This window comes from Zea mays, unplaced genomic scaffold (genome assembly GCF_902167145.1).
Source record: "Zea mays cultivar B73 unplaced genomic scaffold, Zm-B73-REFERENCE-NAM-5.0 scaffold_173, whole genome shotgun sequence".
Lineage (NCBI taxonomy): Eukaryota > Viridiplantae > Streptophyta > Magnoliopsida > Poales > Poaceae > Zea > Zea mays.
In genome coordinates, this window is record NW_023366790.1 from 67966 (window position 1) to 89242 (window position 21277).

At 44.0% G+C, this 21277-nt stretch overlaps 1 protein-coding gene across 1 annotated transcript; it reads right to left on the bottom strand.

Moving 5' to 3' along the window:
• Positions 1 to 2091: 2091 nt before the first annotated feature.
• Positions 2092 to 21270, bottom strand: LOC118473883 (uncharacterized). The gene is made up of 2 exons (XM_035963652.1): positions 4800 to 21270; positions 2092 to 4005 (listed from the first exon to the last, which is right to left on the bottom strand). Exons 1-2 carry the CDS (start codon positions 6262 to 6264, stop codon positions 3611 to 3613), a joined length of 1860 nt encoding a protein of 619 aa, XP_035819545.1. The 5' UTR covers positions 6265 to 21270; the 3' UTR covers positions 2092 to 3610.
• Between the last annotated feature and the right edge of the window lie 7 nt (positions 21271 to 21277).

The following is a 21277-nucleotide window of genomic DNA, read 5'->3' on the forward strand; positions in this document are numbered from 1 at the left end:
CTATCCATCATTACAGACCGGAACTAGATCGGATTAGGTAGAGCAAGACCTTGAGCCTCTTGAGAAACCAATAGAAACGACAGTAGCTAGCTTCACCAGAAGAGGAAGAAAGACTTCTATAACTTAACTTCCCTATTGAGTAGAATGCATGGCAAGTTTCCACTGCTTTAGGCTACTCTACTAAGACTCGAGGGCCGACTTCACGTAACTAAACTAAATGGCTTAACTAAACTAAAAAGGAACTAAACTGGGATAAATCTTAACTAAAGGCGTACTGTACTTTGCTTAACACTCACTATATTCAGCTAAAGCTGGATGCGTATTATATTATATCTTGCCTTGCCTTGGTAGAGCGAAACTTTGAACCCAACACAAGCAACTCTCCAGGTTTAGCGATATTGATGGGTTCCAGCCTCATTCCACTACTTACGCTTCCCGCAAGAGAAGAGTCTTGATTTCGATTCGAGAAGGTAGTTATTCTTCTTCCGATAGTCATATTGATTGATTCGAAGAGACTAGAACGATACACATTCCCTGCATTTCTGCCAGGAGGCAGAAATGGATGGTGGAAACGGATGCACGAAATACCAAAATAGGAGCAACTTATTAAATAGGGCTATCTATACAGTAGGTCAAATAGGATCAAGTTTTGCCAATTCCGAATTCAAGTACGAAAACTAAGAAGTTGGCACTTTTAACACAAGGAAAAGGGAGCCCACATAAAAAATCGAAAGCGAGTTGGTGCTTGGGAAAGATACTGGTACCTTTAGACTAGGGTCAATAATTCATTAACATTTTTTTATTTTCCTGGCTTAAGGCTTTCACCGCAGTATTGTCTTATGCTTTAGCCAAGTATAGCTCTTAAATCTGTCTGATTTGCCAATCCAATGAATCATGATTTCCCTTGCTTTTCAGATAGCCTTGACATGAATGAAATGTGCACTTGACCGTTATCCCTTGCTTTGATTACACTCTCTCTCTATTCTTATCTCTTGTCCGGCACCAATCCTTCTTCTTGATCCCAACCTACTAAGAGTTTTCCGATCGTCATCCAACCAGTAACATGTGATGACCGAATCGACTGCTCTGTGAAGAGTTGGAAGTCAAGCTAGGGGATATTCTCTCTCAACCTATTCTTGGGACATTGGCCAAAGATAATAAGCGAAGAAGGAAGGCAAAGATACTTGGATTCCATTGATTATCTTCCATTTCATCCTGCACTTGATTGCAAAACAAAATCAGAAGCTGTTCTCAGATCCGTTCTCCGCCGATACCAATAGGAAACCTCAGCTGGAAACTCTCTAGATAGCTTCTTAGCGCTTAGCTACTTTCTCCTTCTGCGCCGCTAGCGCTACTACTCCTAGTGATAGGAATAACATACTCTTTTTCGCGATGAGGCCCATCTTGGACCGGTAACGTATTCTAATGATCTGGATCTCTGGCTTATCTCTTACTTGACGGATTCTATTTCAGCTAGTGGGATTTCATTTAAGTGACGATAATCAGGAAAGAACAGGGTGGATTGGCTCTGATCGATACCATCTAAAAGTGCTTGCTTCATTCATTCGTGACATTACTGGTTATTCTTATTTAGTTTCGCCTCGCTCTTGGAATCATGCGCATGGCTCCATGCATATTCATGGGGGGCCTAACGAGTGCTACGAGTGAATGCGTAGCTTTGTCTTCTCTTATTCAATTTCGAGTTAGAGGTTAGAGGGAAAGAGAACTCCCCCAAAGCAGCCATTCTCTTAAGAAGAGCTATTATCCCTTGTTATTTCTAAAATGTGTATCACCATACTGAATCTAGCGCAAAGCTAGGAATGATTATCGGAAGTTGGCTACTTACTTAGACTTAGGTAAATCAGTTCCTTCTCTAAGACCTAACTGCGCTGTCGAGGGTGATCTTGAAAGAGCACATGAAGGATAGGGAGGGACCGGAATTCCCCTTTTTTAAAGAGCTGCTTGTACTCAAGCTTGAAGGTGGAGATCTTATAAAGGTTGCCAGTAAGCAAGAAGCAAGCAGGTATCTATTAACAGCAATAGTCAGAGTCATATAAAAGGTAGCCAAAAAGAAGCATCGAATCCATCAGGTTGTATGAAATGAAAGGAGACCCACAGTCCCACTTCTCCTTCCCCCCGCCCCAGAAATGGGGCGGGCCTCGTTCTTCTTGACGATACCACCGTTCAAAAAGACTACACCTTCTCCCTAAAAACGGAAATCTGGTTTGGCAGTCACAAGGAAGATTGTGTACCCCAACTCAAAAAAACAGGCACGGGACTAGCCCGCTGTCCCGAGGACAAGAAAAAGGCTGTGTTTAGCCTTTTCGTGCGCGATCCCAATCGTGGACCGTTAAGTCGATATGGGCTTTATCTTAGGTTCCCCCGTATAGGTATAAAAGAAAACCCTTTTCCAGTTCATGTTATCGAGGACCTGGGCGATTTTTACCCGCTTCTCGGCGCTCGCCGTTTCAAGGTGAAGATCTTCGTTAATCCTTTTTAGGATTTTTTATTTTCGTATACGCTGGCATGAGCGAATAACATTTTTGATTCGTTCTCGCAAGAACGAAATGGATGGTGCTTCAGGTTCAGGGTTCGGCGGGGTGTGGCTTGTGGATGGTTCGGACGCGGCATTTTCCTCCGACTCCGATAAGTTGAGGTACTTTTGCCAACTCTCAGAGGCGGATCCCGAAGCCGACCCAGAAGAATTCATCCAATTTATGAGAGCGGATTCGCTACCGAAGAAGACCCCCAAGAGAGAAAGAATCACCAAGGCGAGACTCCCAGGGCAGCCCATCTTTCTCAAAAAGGAAGAGAGGGTGAGCCCAGAACCCCATTCTTTCAAGAAAGTTAGAATAGAATGAATTCTGTCGAAAAAGAAAGCAGGAAAATAGGAGTAAGCGAGTAGGGTCAACAAGATTCTAAACGAATACGCGAAGGATATTTTTTATATTATTCCAATTATTATTTATTGATTGATTATATAATTTTTTTTAGATCCATATTCATTTTCATTTGCAAATACAAACTCTCTTGCATTTTATTTTGACTTTAGCGCTAAGGATAAGGGAACGGAGAAAAAAAGAGCTGGCTTGGCTGGTACATCAAGCATATGACATATTGCTTGTTCGGTGTGGTACACATATCTGTCAATGTCAATCAAGTAAGAAAATTCATTCCCACTGTCTGAGGAAAAGGTGAAGAATTGCAATTTATTGAGCTTGTAAGGCCCGTCCCCGATAAAGGGTATAAATAGGGCTATAAGTAGGCCGTTTGCTATTGCAATAAGGGCTGCTCGCCTTTCCTTTTGACGGCTTGGCTTCCTATCGCTCCTATGTAGTGGTCGGCCTTAAAAGGAGTCTTCCTACCATACCATCATGCATGCCTATGTTATAGTGCGTTAAGCTTCGGCAGAAGCAAGCAAGATGATGAAGCGAAGCTTCGTAGACAAGGCTCGTTCCGTGCTTTACTTACGAGCTCGTGTAGTAAGGCCTCGCCCTACTTCAATAAGGGCTTATGCACTCCACTCGTAAACGAGCGTTAGAGCTTTTTGAGCGAGCGAGCGAAGCCTTCCCTCACCCGAGAATTGCATTTCCGCTTCAGCTTCCCCGGTTTAGTTGGTTTGGAGGATTAATTGATTGGATACCCAATCCGCATAATCTTTCAAAGTCACTGCTTCTACGACGATAGGCGTAAAGGCATGATTAGTTCCACAAATCTCACTGCACTGACCATAGTAAACTCCTTCTCGTTGTACCGAGATGGAGGTAAGATTTGAACGACCAGGTACAGCATCACATTTGACACCTGAGGAAGGTACAGCCCAACTATGAGGTACATCAGCGGGTGTTACAATCATACGTAGATGAGTTTTGGCTGGTACAACCACTCTATTGTCAACTTCTAATAAACGTGATTGACCCAATTCTGGATCATCTTCTGGAATCGTATAACTGTCAAAAGTGAGTGACTGTTCATCGGAACTGTTATAGTCCGAATACTCATAAGGTTGGGTCGACGCCCGCCTCCCCCCAAACTTGACTTGCAAGTTTCCCCGCAAAAAGCTCTCCACGCCTACTCTTATTTTTAAAGAGCGCTATTCTTCTTTAGTTAGGTAGTTCTCCCCCCTCTTGAGTCACCCTTATCTAAAAAAAAAGGACGGAGTCTATCTAGATCATAGGATCACTGTATTCAGAGGTCAATTCTCTTTCTTTGACCTCCCACCGTTCACGACATCCCTTGCTTCTCGCAAGAACGGCTCCTCGGTGGAGGAGTAGAAGCGCTGGTCCCCTTCGGCCAAGTGCTTGTGCGTGCTCTTACCTACCGTAGGACCTCCGTCCCCGAAGCGAAGAAGGAGGAGCAGGAACAACAGGTTGTCCTCTCTTGGCCCAGTAGTTCCGCAACTACTACCGTGGTTGTTGCCAACGGGGATCCCCCATTCCGAAAGGTAACGGGGCCGGCCCTTAGGTCCAAAGTTGTATGCCACTGCTGTGGTGCCGATAGATTCACTACTGAAGCCCCGTTATCGGACATTGCGGGCTTAGCATCTATTTTTCGTATATCGCTCCACCACACCGAGAAGAGGTATGTGTACCTCCAGCAATAACAAGAATGGAACCATAGGCTCCTATGCTGGGAGCATTTCGGGGTATAGGTCTAACCACCTCAACTCCCCGTTTCTGGCATGCTATAGTTCTTTTAGTCTCTCGACGACGGGAATGGGAGATGACCGGTAAGCCAGATGCTTCGCGAACCACCGGTACATTTCGTTGCACTTAAATCACCCTCGTTAAGAGGCGCACTCCGATACCATTGATGTCCAATAGCTTTGATAGTAATGGCTGGATCTACTAATACCCCGTCCATTGAGTATAACAGAGCAAACGATGGTATAGCAATGAACAATGGAATGACACTAGGAAAAATGGTCCGAATAATTTCGATAGTAGTTCCATGAACAATCCTTTGCGGGATTGGATTAGTTTGCTCGTTGAAATGCCATAAAGCGCGAACCAACATCCGTGATACGAAAACCAAAATCAGAATGAGGAAGAAAAAGATATCGTGATGTAAGTCAATGATTCCTTGCATCATAGGTGTTGCTGCGTCTTGAGATCCTAATTGCCATGGTTCCGCAGCATCACAAAGAGCGATTGTGAGGAATCGACATTCTAATGAACGAAGAATCATTGGCAGCACCAGAAGTAGGACCAAACCGAGAGTGAGTAGCATAGACAAGGATAGATTTGTGAATGAGACATAGTACTCACCAATATTCAGATCCAGAATTGGGTGAATTCCAAATTGATATTGATCCAACGGGCTGTTGAGATTAGGTAGGTTACCAAAATACCCTCTGCCTTGTTGGGCAATCAAGTAGTCCCAGTTGCCCTCGGCAGACATTCGGGCGTGCAGATCTTGTATTCTCTGACCAAAACAACTACGTCCCTGAGGTGTGTGAATCTCCTCGAGTAAGGAGCGCCAAAAAGCGTCGTAGTCCGCAATCGCACTCTCACGCCGGATACCAGAGAATAGATTCACACGGAAAGCGCTTATTTCCTGTACTGACGGGAGATTCAGGTTCCTCTCACGCAAGATACCTTCCATTTCTCTAAATAAGGGGAGGGCTCGGAGTACCCTATGCACATCCTCCACCGATTCCGATTCTCGATTTAGTGGGATTCCAGGCATCCCACGAGTTGCAATCATAATGGGTTTACTACTTGATAATAGCATTTTTCTATCCGTTAATAAAAATATCATCGTACTTGACAATTCCATCTTTTTCAGCTCTGCTCCCAAAAGAGAAAGGAGACTAGACTGATCCATTCTTGACGTCGGCGTTGGTTTTTCCAACGAAACGAAAAAAAGAACATTCGAACAAATAGACTTGATTCCATGACAAGCAAAAATGCTAGCTTCCCAGTACAGTAACGCATACACTATAGACTTTATTCTCCCGTGCTCTACCCAACGAAAGCCATAGTATAGTAACGAAAGCCATAGTATAGTTGAGAACAGGAGCGGGAGACTGAACACCGACACAATGTCGATTTGACAGATCATCGCCATCTCTTTTGATGTAACGAGCACTCTTTCACGAACTTCTCGGACAAAACGCAATGCTCGTTTCGCATACACTAGAGCGTTTGTCCCATCCTTATCTAGTGGGCCAATGAGATTACTATTACTATTACTATTACTATTACTATTACTATATACTATACGCATTTTCTGAGGAGCAACATGAGACTTGATTTCCTCCATCTCTGAATACGAGTTCAGCTCCGGCACCTATTGATTTAGCTCCTTCTAACATTATATATAATATATATCTATCTATTATCGCGTGTATACTTTCTTTACTTTGTATCTGTGCTATTTCGGTTTTCGTCGGCTACCTGACTTTGATTTTTCTCTTTCGAGCCGAGAAAAAAGAAAGATTTTAAAGCCAGGGTCCCATAACTTTATAAAATAAGAAAAATCCATTTTTCCTATATAGAGATGATATCGCGCTTGCGGCTCTTTCCCCGATTTATCGTTGATTCCTTTTCTTTTTTTCGCCTATGCCAACTGAGCTAACTAACTTGCTGTTTTTTACTTGTTTGGTATCTAGAAATGCCAATTCAGTGAAACATACCAGAATATCGTACTAGATAGAGACTGGGCTCGTCCTGTATCAAGTACTATCTGCCTTTCCATGGCCTTGAGCGGACCTTTACTCAGCTCCTGCTAGAAGGGCTTACGACGAATAAGATTGTTGGAATGGCTTTAAGTGTGCCGGGCTTGCCCCTATTCCAGTACTATATAGATAGCCTCGCCTCGATGGATCGTTGATTCCTCAATCATGGCATGCACAATACGCCAGAGAACCTAAATCATCACATCATTGTAATACGCATTTTCTTGTAAGTTAAGGGAATAGGCCCTGCCCTGGAAATCCATCTCGATCGAAAGCAAGTGAGCTTGTCGGTTGAGTCGTCATAGATAGTGGTTTCCTCAAGTCAAGCAAGCCCTAGAAACTCGATCCCACAGGGGAGGGGATATTCATTTGAGTTGCCGGTGCCGATCTACGCTTTCCAGGTAGTGAGCCTGCTTCATGACTCGATCTATATTTGATTTGCCGAAGATAGTGGTCTCCTTTTGAAGAAGTCGATTTTTCTCTTGCTTTTCCACCGGGCCGGTGCTCCCCTCTGTTAGGAAAGCTGGAAAGGTCTCTGGTTTGTGAGTGACAAAGGTTTCATTCATCTTACTGCCGTTTATTGGATCGAGAATAGAAACGATTGCTTGATGGCTGGTTGAACCATCCTTGCCAATGAGGTGGAGTGGCCAGTGCATCCCATGATATGAGTGACTGCTGGGCACCCTTCCCGCTACTTCTCTTTCCTCGGTAAGCGGATTTCCGTGGAGTTTGCTCCGCTCTAAAGAAGGGTTACCAGAATAGAAATAGGGGAAGGATAGGCCTCATCAATTAGCATTCTATTGAGTCATTGTTTAGCAATCTCGCAGTCATTGAGACAAAGACTTAGCACAGGAGAGGGATCACTGGAGCTATGGCACTTTTTAGCCAGTCTGGCTGAAAGCAGCCTAAGTCCAGGCAATGCAATTCCGGTGGGACGTGCCCAAAGTGGCTTTTGCCAGAAGAAGCGGTTTTGCGGGATGGGGAAAAAAGGCATTTCAGTACATTGTTCGTCGAAGGAATAGAATAAAATAAAGGTATGCTCTCCTGAAAGGAGAAGGAATTCAGGCTAGCCCCCCTGCTCTATCGTCAGTCGTTCTCACTCCTTCGTCCATCATACTCCCCGCGCCGCACTCCCCAAACTCTATAGGTTGCGTTAGCAATACGAGCGAATTGGCGGTTTCGAGCGTGTAGCAATGCGAGATAGAAGATTGAGCTTGCATGCAATAGCTATGGGTAAGTGCGCCGTAGGCACGAGTGAAGGGAACTAGTAGCCTTATCACGTCAGGTAGCTAGCTAACCGAAGGAGATATATGCCGTTTCGCCACAACAACGCCTATCGGCCAAGACCACTTGAAGATGGAGAGTCAAGTCTATCTCGCCATGAAAAGTGAAGTGAAAGTAAAGTAGTAACAGGATTTCCATTGAAATACTATTATTTCCGATCTGCTTCATCCTCAACCAAACAAGACAGCGGATTCTCATTTATCATAGGTAAGATCAAAGAAGAAGAAGTCGGTTCTAGTCCCTTTGTTAGCCCGAATTGTTGCTATCTCTTTCTGTCGAAGGGAATGCAAACAAAGCGCATCATCCTAGTACGAGATCATCATCCCCGTAGGAGATTCCGGAGCTTTGCACATCCATCAGTCACGTGGACCATACGCACTGGTGCTTTTGCTCAGCTCTGTCGATACCTCGAGCTTCTATTTCTTCTGTTAAGGGAGATGATGTAAATGTCTTAGTTTTCCCGGTAATCCACAATCCATTGTCAAAAGCGAATTGTGAAATATCTACGCCTAAATGATCAGAGACTTAAGTTGCCTCCGTCTAAGGAACCCCTGGATAAGCTTCCTAGATCCTCGCTTATCGTTCACGATGCCATAAACCTTGGTTAGCTCTTCAGAAGCAAGGTATGCCAATTAGTTCAGATGGTGTTCTACCGCCCAGCCCACTTCTTCCATATTTGAAAGCCTTGTCTTCCTATTGATTCCACTCCAATAAATCTATTGCACACCCAGTGGTGAGGTCGGTGATAACCCAGTATTAAAGAGCGGATTCAGCGACTTGTTACACAAATCATTGTAAAGTACAGAGAAAAAGGAGATCTAAATTGGTCAATTTCAAACTCCCGCCACATCCGGGCGAAAGGAGTGGCAGATAAATCGAGAATCCAATTTCGAATGAGCAGAGGAAAGGTGTTTTCCCTCGTTTCTCGCTTTGATTGGCTCGTGGGTGGATAGAAAAGAGATTCTTGGCTGCGCATGTCAGTTGACCATGTTCCAGAAATCGATCCAACCAAGGAAAAAGATACAGACGGATCTTGCTTCTTATGTGCTGCCCTGGTAAAGACCCGTAAGTGGAATCAATAATAATCCTTTCTAGTGGGACTATGCTGGGTTTCTTATGTTAGGAAAAAGAGGGTTCCAAAATCCTTTAAACAAATCCGGCACTTGCTGCGGGAACTTCATTGTGGGCAGTTCCCCACAGAAGATGACCTGGCACTTATCGAGATGTTGTGGACGTATCACCATAGTTCTTAGCTGTCCGTATTGGCGGTTAGTAAGTAGTTTGGTTTCTAGGAGGAAATTGGTTCCATTTCTCTTGCATCCATAAGTAACAAAGATCCTCTTTAGGAATTTCTTGCGGCAGGGTTGTTAGCTTGGCTTGAGTATTGCAAGGATGGATTCGAGAATGGTGTTTTCAGAACGACGCTTGTCCGCCTGCTTGTGAGTCAGTTCTGCCACTCTTTCCTGCTGAAGCAAGAATCCGAGGCATGACTAGACCACTCTTCGATGAGATAGTCAAGACCCTGGTAAGCGTTAAGAAAGAGAGGCCATAGGCACAGTCTCCCCTTGGGAAAAAGGGAAACCCGGCTCCATTTTCTCTAAAAACTTCTATCTGGCCACCTGAATAAGTTGATCAAACTCTTGGCATACAGATTTGAATTCTAGTTGGTATCGGCCTGTCATACTCATCCTCCCCTCGCCCATGAAGTATGATATCCGTTGTAGTGCTTCCAATAGCAGAGCCGTGGATCCGACAACCTTGTCTACTGTAAGGCTGGGGATGTGAGTCTATGCGTTCTCCACTCCATTCTATTGATGCTTCTTATTAGCTAGATCGGGCCCAATTGACAGACAGGTTCTGCCCTCCGAGCACTAAATCCCTTCATCTTGCACTGGATAAGGGAATCTAGTATTGAGAAAGAATGGTACTTCTTTTTTACGTCGTTTATAGACGGAGGAATGGATACGAGTAGCAACATCGGGAGATGGAAGCTGACACAGGCAAGACAAAACATGAGTCTTCATAAGCTAGAGCTTCCGACCTTTACTATTTACATCAGCTCAACCTTCTTGCCCATTTGCTTTAGCGGTTTGATTGGCGGGTTTTCGGCCTTGCGTAGATGGTTTGCTTGGGCTCTAGGGTCATTCCCTTCTCAAGGCTGGCAAAGTAGGTTCTTTATTACTCGAAAGCCGTTGCACTTTCGTTTCTTAAAAGTAAGGTATTGGTATACGGATCAGTAGGAACTGTTTTGGAAGTCTACTCTAGTCTAGTACAGTGCTTTAAAGTAAAGGTAGCCAGTAGTGGTAGCCTGTAATGGATCGTTCAGGGAAGGGAAGAAGCGTGGCATCATTTATCCTAGCTTTACAAGCTTGATAAGTATTGGTACAGGTATTGTTAATGGTTGGTTCCTTGAAGGGAAGTGCTATCATTATAGCTATCTTTTTACTAGTAATGGAAAGGTACAGGAACCTTCCTTGAGAAGAATGGGTTTTGGTGAAGGTGCGGGGCTGGTATTGGTTTTTGTTGCTAGGTTTTGAAGATGCCTTGCAGGGAATTGGTACAGGTACAGCTTCCTTCGTATCTGGTATGGGTGATTGGTATAACCTAATGAAAAGAGGAGTGGTTGCTACTACTTCCTTAATAAAACCAGCTTCCTAAATAAAACAAATAACAACTTTATTGTTCTTCTTCCTGCTTTCTTCTTCTTCTTCTTCCTCTAGCTCCAATAGCAACCTGCTTCGGATCCAGCATCTGCTTTCTTCCTATTTCCTAAATCTAACAAAAACAACTTCTTCTTCATCCTCCTACTCCTAAATAACAACCCTGCTTCATACCTTCCTTTTGGCCTTGCAGAGAAGTGGTATCACTGCCTGAAAGGATAAGAGTGTGTCTAGTTTTACAGTGTATAGCCTAGTGCTTGAGTAGAGAGGTTTCTTTCTGCCTTTTGTACAAGAGCAGTTAATGTAGTTGTACTGGTGCGTTCGTTTAGGCCTTGCTTGATGGGATGCAGGTGATGGTGAAGTGTTCCTTGCTTTAGAAGAGTCCTATATATTTTAGCTGACAAGAGCAGTTAAGTTAAGTAAAGTTATGGTAGTGGCAGGTAAGGATCCTTCGTTTCTGGTTTAAGCCCGGATAAGAAAACAAGGAAGTTGGTTGAAGACTCCCTCTCTCTCATTCTTCCGGAATGGAAATGCCATTCTCGATAGCAAGGTAGGAGACATAGCAGCCATAATCACTTTCATCAGAAAAGAGGTTTGTTTTCTTGCTTGTCGCTACAGATCGTTTTTCCGGGCTTCATCAGGAAGAGCACTTGCCATTCTAAGGTTCAATGAAGCGGGTCGAAATATGGCTTGCTTACTTCTACTTCCTTCCGTTCGTGTAAGCACTCATGCTTCCACTTCACTCTCCTCTCGAAAGCCAGGCCAGGTTCTAAGTCCGGTAGGTCACTAGCAGTTCGAGAAGAAGGGTTTTGTTTGATTCACGAGTTCACTCAACAACCGGATTTGCCCTCGATACCCAAGAAGAAAAAGTGGATTTCCCTTAGGGCCACAACTAATTAGGCAACCCTATTTTCCCTCAGGAGATCAGGAGAGTCGATGGTTGATTCGAAAAGTCCCTCTCGCCTAGTGGCTAAACTAAAGAATCCGATGGCACGCTTGGGATCTAACCAGCACCAGAGATCTCTGTTTCAATACGCCGATCCGATCCTTGAAATACGCCGATCTACCAAACAGCTTGCTTGCTTTTAGTTGACGGGCAAACCTGAGCACTAACTAGTCCTGTTCCACTTCTGAATCTACGTCAAATTTCCGGAAAGCTAATCGATTTTAAAAAAGTGCATCTAAAGCACCCTTTACTAAAATCAATGTAGTTGCATGCAAACCTTCTGCAATAGCATGATGAACCAAGAAATCTCCGGGTTAGCATATATCAATGATGTTTTCCAAGGGCTCAAAACGCTAGGTTCGTTCTCTCGCTCCGGTAGACTGCTTCTTCTCTCAATTGCCAAGAATGGTGCTGGTAGATAGCATGGTTTTGGTAGAAACGATATCTCGTACCTGCTTTGCTATAAGTGCCTTCCCTCCCTTTTGATTAGGGAAATGGGATTCAAGATTTCGAATAGTTCGATGCAGATGGGCCAGTTCTTGTCCGAAGAAGGATGTTTGCTTTGAGGTTTCCCCTAGTTGGGGAGACCGAGAAGGCCCTAACGACATTGCATCTCCTGTTCTCCTGTGTTAAGAAGAAAACTTGTCCGAAAAAGCGAGATGATAGGAATAGAGATTGGAATGAAAGTTGGACTAGTAGATCCTTGTTCTTGTTCAATGAATACTTCTTTCCCAGGTGCTGTCAGAAAAAGCAAACTGGTTGGATCCCAGTACTTAGAAACCATTTCTCCGAAGCAGGTGCCAAACCTTCTCTTCTTCCCTTAGAAATTGGTCCAGAATAGGCATTCTTCGCTTAGGGCAGGTAGGTTCTCGGGAAAACGAACTAGACCGGTAAACTATTGCATCTTGGCCCGAGAAAAGAAAAGATGGATTGGAGTGATTGAACTAGAACCCGGGTGAGCCCTCCTATTGATCAGATCTCGGTAGTGAAATGATAGGAAATATGCCAAGAATAATTCCATTTCATCTCTTGTGTGATCAAACGGGTTGCCCAATGTACCAAATGCTTTCTATAAAGTGTGGAAATAGTCAATGTAGGATGGGACTCTGACCTAAAACATATGTGCTGGGTGTATCTTCCCGCCGACCAAAAACTTATGCCCAGTGCCAGACCTGAAAATAAAGGAAATATAGGAATGTGGAAATAGGAATGTAAGAAAAGCCATCAAGCTAGGAACACAGAAAGCTACCACTTCTTGTAAACAAACCTATGCTATGAAACAATCAAAGTAGATCGGATCGTATGAGGGATGCCTACAGGGCAAGGATATCATGATTTGAACAAGCAGGGGAAAGTCAAGAAGCAAGGTCACTAATCTAGATCCGGCCTGGCCGAAGGATAAGAAATGGATGGCTATCGCTTTCCTTCTTAGGTGAGGGATTCGAGATGTATGCGCCCGCATAAAGATCTGAGAAGCTATGAATCTGTCGTATATACTATAATAGACGAACAAACACATAAAGAGAAACCGGAGACTAATGACCTAGATCATCAAACCTTTCTGTCCACACTCGATCCTTAGCAATAAGCCTACAGCTAAGAAGATGGAATGGTACCAAGCTCACTTATACGCACTCCTAAATGAAACAAACTAGACTATCACACTAAGTTACACCTGCCCTGAGCCATAAATCAATAGAAGAGTTCGGTATTATTTCCATCTTTTCCATTAGTTTCTATGAAATCCTGATATTCGTTTTTCTATTCCACTGCGCATAGCCCGGTTCTTTCCGCTAGCACTGGCAATAGACCCTTAACCGGCACTGGCACTGAGTGCATTACTTACTGAATTACTTACTTTACTGCACTGCATTTCCAGCTGGCCTTCCCGAGTACGAGTATGGGTTCGTTGGATCATTCTATTCTATGTCAATTGGAAGTTGCATTTCAGACTCTGGAAGCCCCGTTCCTTCTCCTTTTAAGGTAAGGTAAGGTCGGCATAAATCCATCAGTGGTAGGAATCAACGATCCATTTCGTAAGAGAAGAATTGGGGAAAGCACGCAGTTGGCAGTTGACATCTTCAATACAGAACTCTTTCTTCGCTTTCTTTTCAGGAAACTCGAAATCTCGAACTAGAAATCTCGTAAGAGAGGATCAAGCTCTAGTCTCACAATTGAGAAGTACGGCACCTTTTTGCCCAATAAGCTAGTCTACCTTTACTGCGGCACCTCGAAGGAATGAATAGCCCGGCCCCTTCTCTCAGGAATCCGTTGATAAGGCAGTGTAGGAGTGCAAATCCTTCTAGAGACTTTCCAGTCCAGATTCGACGCGACGCTTAGCTTATTATTCTTCTGAAGATGCAATTCTGGATCTCTGTACAAGCTTTCAAGATTGGCTGGGCGTGAAGCATCTCTATTTCTTGTGATTTCCTTGTCAGTTTCTCTAGCAGCCCTACCTCAAATCCTCTTCTGTGGAAAACTAGTTCGTTCATCTGATGGCACCCAATGAGTAACTACTAATGTTATGAATAAAAGGCCAGTCGCAGATTGATCCGATACGCCAGACCTGCTTCCGTTGTTTGACTTCCTGACTTCCTATAGTGTAGCTTTCCCTGAGCGAGAATACGACCCAGAAGTACCCGCCACTCTATCTCTGAAGTGAGTTCTGTCGACACCTCACAAAGAAAGAAAAGGAGGGCTAGGCCCGAATAGGTCTTTGAATCCTGGCCAGAATTGAGGGGAGCTTCGCTCTCCATTGAGTAAGGAAATCCAGCCTCGGGAATGAAAGTAATTAACTGAAATATCCAATAACATATAAAATAGAAATGTTAAAGCATAACGAAAGAGTAAGACCTCGGTCGTGCAAATCATGCCGAGGAGGCTTCCTTTCAACAAAATGCAAGGATTCTCCGGGGGATAGCCGCTATTAAAGAAAGCCCTGGGCTGTGGACTCAGTATGGAATGGAGATAATGTGGTATGCTTTCCACTGTTGGCAGTTCTAGATAAGAAAAGGTTGAGTTCGGCTGGCTCGGCTCGCTAGGAGGATGAAGCTTCTACTCTTTGAGTGAAGTAAGTTGGAATCTTTCATCGTTCTTTTCCTTCTAATGTCGGACTGATGAAAGTCGTTTTTATGAAGAAGCGTTGAAATAAGAAAAAAATGGTGGTCAAATAGAAAAAAGAAAAAAAGATTGAGGGCTTTTGCTGCCTATAGGGCAGGTACTCATTGTTTTACTTCGCTCTTCTTTTCTCGCCAAAAAGTAGAGCAAGGAAAGAAAATGAACACGCAAGGAAAGAGGTTGGTTATTCGATCACTGTTCTCGGAGTCGTACACACTCCACTTATGAGTTGAACAAAGAAAGTAATGCTCGAAAAAAGAGAGTAATGCAAAGTGGACAGATCAAGTCAAACACGAGTCAATTCCCTAAAAAAGTCTCCCAACCTGACTGGAAAAGTGGGAACCGACTTCATCAAAAACCATCAAGTCAAGCCCATATGCATTTAATAATAAGGGATGTTTCGCTAAGGATCCAAAAAGGTTTCTTATAATCTGTCTAAATAAAATCCAACCGTCCTTTCTTTAGGAGAATATCGCCTATTTCTCACTTTTGATACCAGTTGAGTACGGCACGGCACGGCACTATCATGAATCAATGGAAAGCTTTTTTTCTGACTAGAATTGACACGCTACTGCTAGTTGTAACGTAAACAGTGGACTCACTCACTCAATCTGCCGTGCCAGGTATGAAAAGAGAAGCTAGTCCGGAAGCAAGGTCAATCAAGTGCGCCACGTCTGTCCCAGGCAAAACCACTGACTGCTATGGCAACCTCTCTTTTGATTCTCCTCATTAGATTCTACTAATCTCATTGGGAGCTGATCTGAAAACTTCTATCCTATCTCGCTATGGGCCAAAAGTGCATCTCACCTAGTGGAAAAAGTTGCACTATTTCTTGGCACAACGATGGATTCCAGGCATGGCTGGCTGAAGAACGGAAAATGCTTTGATTATGCATTTCTCGAATCTAGTCCAACACAACTGAATTTCGCCCCTCCTTCCTACTTTACTTTCCACCGGACTCATTCCAAGAGTCAAGAGTGAATGGGATTCTATTAGGCAACGAAATCAAGTGCTAGTCCCCTTCTCGGGAAAGCCAATTTCCTATTCCAAGAGTCTAGTGGTAAGTTCTAAGCTGGAATGGGTCCGATCCTTGCTAATGAATGAACTCCGTCACTACTCCTTTCCTTGGGCCAAAACCACGGAATATTTTCAGGAAACTAGACTCGAACTGAACCATAGCCCGGCACCCTCGAAACGATGGATTGCTTTTGAGAAAACCGCATCTCACTCAAAAGTAGCCTACCCCATTTTCCCGAGGGAATACGCAAATCCGGAGTGGGAGAAGGCTAAACCCATTTCTGTTCTGATCCGCCAGATCATGTCATGTCTTGTGTCAAATAGATATTGTCGTATGGTATGGAGTGAGAATCGAGATGACTATGGCCAGTAGAAAGAAAGAGAGAAAGAGGTAACGGCATCTGATTACCGCTTTTAGCATGGAATTTGGTACCGGATCGTTTCGAAAACGAGTCCCTAAAGTCTGTTTTCATTTCAATGGCAGGCTCAAGGAGTGGAAAGTGAGTCCATTCCTTGGTAAAAAAAATGAAGTAATGCTGCTTCCTTCTTAGACTTAGAGAAGGGCCCCTATTTTTTATTTTAGTCTAAGTAGCCTATAGTGGTTGTTTCCACTTAAATAAAGGGCGGGTAGGCTAGGGAGGGAATGTTTACTTTTCTTATTTGCGGGGAAAAGAGTTGATGCCGCTAGCAGCTCAGCTTAGGCCGTACCTACATGGGCTCCAGATCCTCCCTGTCTTCCTGCAGATTCTGATTCCAGCTTGCCTTGAATCCCAAACATAACGACTACTTGATTCGCGCCGGGCGATTCCAGTTCCAGAGTGATTTAGCCCGCGCCTGGGACAAGTGGTTTAGTGGACTCTTGAGAAGTAGCTTTTCGGATCTCTGGGTACGTGTTCCACCTTTGTTTGGGCGTTGCAGAAAGATAACCTGCTGCCAGAAGAAATAATGCAGAATTGAGTGAATAATGCCTTTAAACCGGTACCGGTAAAGTACTCTCGCGCTTATCTATTTATAGGCCCAACCTATGAAACAAGGTTCTCTACCTGTGTAGATACGGCAAACAAACTCTACCAATACCAATCCACCGGAAGAAGCCTGAACAATCACCCAGCAAGAGCTTTATAGGATGTTTCCTTTCTTAGTCTTAGTCGAGGTTCTTACAACGTGGCTTGATGCAGTGTAGATGTTTTGGTAGTCCAGTTCAGAGATATGACAGGAAAAACTCCACACTAGAGACAAGAACATAGAAGAGAATAAAGGCAAGGGTGTGCTTCTTCTTTCTGGAGAGACTGACAATAAGAGTAGATTAGATCGTGTGCTTCTCGGTGCGCCGACTACTTCACTGTTACCTACCTATCATTCACTAGACCGAGTATGAGTACGGACTGACATTCACTAGACCAAGTCAGAGTAGGGGGTTCCATTCTTCACTACACCCAATCTGTACCGACTCCCATTAATTACAGGTTACGAGTGTGGAAAGACTTCTTACTTTATTCCATTCACTACTGGTTAAGTAAGCATGAACGTAGATAAGAGAGGAGTCAATGGAACTCTTGGCTTGTGAACAAGTGACTTCTTTCTTTTCATAGACTACACTACAGACTATCAAGCACTAGAAAACAACAGGCCCAGTTACGTACGAGTCAGGCAATTGTCTACCCTCACGAAGCAATGAGAAAAGGTAGGTGCTGATGTGCTAGTATAGAACATAAGTAAGAAAGCATCTATTTCCCTATAATCACCGACGTTGGTATTTGCCTACACCCCATTCTATGAAAAACTCCGCAACTCCAAATATTCGATATAATAGGAAGGCCATTCACTTTAAGAGGAAATGGAGCTGCATAGCGTTGCCTTCAGACTGGTATTAGCAAATGCTTTGTTGATCTGAACCGAACAAAGACACATCTTTGGTGCAGTTTTCCTAAAGGCGGCTCACAGGGAAGAGATCCGTTTTGTCAATCAGCAAAACCAGTTTTCGTAGTGATGAAAGAAATTTCCCTCGATCATGTGTTCTCGGCCCTGTGACTGGTAAGTCAGTTCAGGCAAGAGATGATGGCGGGTCGATCACGATTTAGTCTTATTGATAATTGAGTATACGTCCGCCTAAGGTAAGGTCTGGTTAGAAATCCTTAGGAACAAGAAAGGGCACACAATCAAAGCCAGAGGTCTTCGAACCTTGGTATTTCGAATCAGATTGATAGCTTTTTGAATGGCAGCGGTTCCGGGACTCTAGTCTTTCGTTTACAGGTTCTACATTAGGTTCACGAAACCTATCTACACAGCAAGCTTCTTCAACAGGTCATTGGACATCACCCTCACTTCTTCTAGCAGGAAAGCGCGTTAAGAGGTAAGATCGTACCTCAAGTCAAAGGGCCTCGTTATAGTTGGAGGCAACACACGCTGAACAAACCTCAACTTGCCTATTTTGTGTAACTGGTTGAAACTACGAATTTCCAGTTCATCTTACGATGGTATACGGTGACGGGCCAACCTTCTATACTAGTGCATTCATAGGAGGACGAAGCAGGAATTAGGAAGCCCTACACTTCAACCGGAGCGAACTTCACACTCGAACTTAGATATAGCAAATAGATCAAATAGGCTCAGAGAGATACGGGGCATAATCAAAGAAAAAGAACCGTTGGAGTGGCAATACAGCTAGATAGATAGATAGAAAGTCTGATTCTAAACTCAGTCTGATCTGTCACACCCAGCCATAAACAACCATTCCAGATTCCCAAGATGAAGTGGAAAGAAAGAGGATGCATTCAGGATCTCATACTTCGAGAGCTCAACAGCTGTTAGGAACGTCGAGTCCCGCTAAGAACTGCTAACGTCGAGGGCTTTGATTCTTTTATTTCCTACCCAACATAGGCAACACTAGACTGATCAGACTCAAAAGACTACGCCTTGTCTTTTTGTCCTAAACTCAGCCGACTCTCCATATTCAACTGTTTATGCCCCCCATAGTAAAAACCACTCACACCAGTTTTGCCTAGTAGAGTGTACGATCAAAGTGAACTTTTTATGCCAGCCATAGTCAAAAGTCCTACTTTCCTTCGCACATCCGTTTGATTGCTTAATCTGTTTTGTTACCCTTGCTATCCTTGCCTCCTATGGATAAAAGGAAGAAGAAACCTAGTTGAAGTAAGGAAAACAGGTTCATAAGGTTTTCGAGTCGAATCTTTGATATGGAAAAGTCGTATCACCGCTCCGCAACCTGAACCACGGCACTTCCAATCCTCTTTATATCACGATTCATTATGCAAATAAAGCTTTTCCTTGCCACTTGGATTCTGGCACTTTGAAAGAAATACGAACACTTCCACTACTGCTCTGGAAAGAAGAAATCCGTCTTGTTGCGAGGAATTCTTTGCAATGGGGAAGGCTAACACTTCTTGCTTACTCACTCACGTTATTCACTCAGAAAAAGTAAAGTAGTAGCACCACAAATAAACTCATCTATCCCAGGTAGCCCCTAAACCTGATATGATACGATGGGGAACTGGGAAATTACAGAGAGTGGTGGGTCCCGCCGCGCAACGGATGAATCAAAGCGAGATCAGATTCCTCTTGATGAGGGCCGATGTGACTTCCTTAAATTCTTTCCTGAGCTCAACAAAAAATGGAGGGGTTGGGGCTTTGGCTCCAGGCCCAAACTCTATCTTGTGGTAGACTGCCCTCCTAGGGAGCGCTTGGGCAACTAACTTGTGGGGCATGACATTCGGAATTTCCCGAGAAAAAAAGTCTTATGTGTATTGGATCCGTCTGCTGGTTTCAGGGATGGGAGTCCACCACTCTTGTCCAGTAATGGTAGGGATTCGCAGAAGAACCTCTGGATCGAAGCAATGCGGGCCTGTCTGTCTGTATGTAATCTACTTCTGAATGAGGGAATCCACTTTTGCTACTAGGGAATCAGACTAATAGCCTGCGCCTGTTGGCAGTAGTACTTGAACTATACTTGACTCGGCAAATAATATTGCTATATCGAGGGACTCAATCCAGAGGACATTTCCAATAAGCTACTCTGGACTGGCAGCTTTCAGAGATTGATCTACGTATTCCTATTCGACTTGTGGTTCCCGAATCAATAGCGGACTTCCGTCAATCCATCAAGCAAACAACGTTCACTGATACGAGACGGCACCATTTACTAGATTTGCACCACGCCCTATTCATGATCTCTTCCCTGGTCAGTAGTAGGGTTGCCGGTGCCCAGGAATAATGCTTGTTATTATTAAGCCGAAAAGTAACGTATTAAAAACAAAGTGAACAAAGTGTACCGTGCCAACGGAGACTGACCGAACTTCTACGCTATGCCCCGACCCTGCTGATAGATAAACTATTCATCTGGTTGAGCCAGGCTGGCCCTATTTATTCCAATGGAGACTAGACTAGCGTTAGCTGAAAGATAGGATTTCAAAGATAGGTGTTCCCCATGATAGCAGTACCTTTCTCCCTTTCGTGGTGGAATGGACCGCGAGTAAACTGAGCCTTCCGTACACAGTGAGACGGCCTTTTCGAGACAAGTCAGAAAGCTCTTAAGTCCAGTAAGCTAAGCAAAGCTTTCCGTTGGACTAGCAATATCGGATGAAGGAAGCAGCGGTGAACGGAGTCAAGCTATTGGCTGGTTCTAGCCCACACGAGATGTAGGTCCTGATTCCCTGAACCGGAAGATAATGAGCATCGCGGTAAGAGAGAGTCTACTCGACTTGAGAATCGTTGATAGACAAATCATGCCCGGCAAAGGAATAGGACTAGTGGAAGTACCCGATCTCATAGTGGACTCGCAATCACCTCCTAATGGTATTATCACCAGGGCTGCACTGCAAGAGAATTCATTCCATTGAGCTGATGGGAGGAACTCCTGTTGGTTGTTTCGAAGTCAAGGATGCGGCCAGGGTTGTTAGAAAATAAATAGGCAAAGAAGTAGAGCCGTCTTTTGCATGGAATAGGCGAAAACCCTTGTTCCTTCTTCTAGCTCGGGAAGCAGTTTATTAGCGAGGAAAGACAAGCCTTCTGCTTCTGTTGATGCTGAGGATGTAGCCTAGCCGTTGTTGCAGGATTGGCAGGGATAGAGGAAACTGGGAATAGCGATTCTTCCTCCAGATAGGATTTCATGATTGAAAGCTGTAGCTCATGATTGATTTGAAATACGCATCCCTCCCGTATTGGTGGAAGTAGATCTTATATCCCACCAAAGCATCGGCTAGTTGCAAGAGATATTGTTCGTAATGCGCCGCTTGAATGTTCTTCTCCCATATGTTGATCAAGTCTTGAACAGAGAAATAATCCATAATCTTTTTGTTCTTCAACCAGAGCCTTCTGAGTCTATCTTCCCCTTCCTTCCTATTAATAGAAGACAGAATGCTAGGCATGACCAGTCCTATATTCACTAAATCATCCCAATGATCCCTAAGAATACTGAAAAACTTAGCATTTATTTTATTTTGTACGCTCTGCAGCTTGTTCAGACTAGAGAGTACTACTTCAGTCTCACTATCATTTACCATGTAGATATGAAAATTACCCTCGTCCTTTTTACTCGATAGCAGTGTGGTCTTCCTA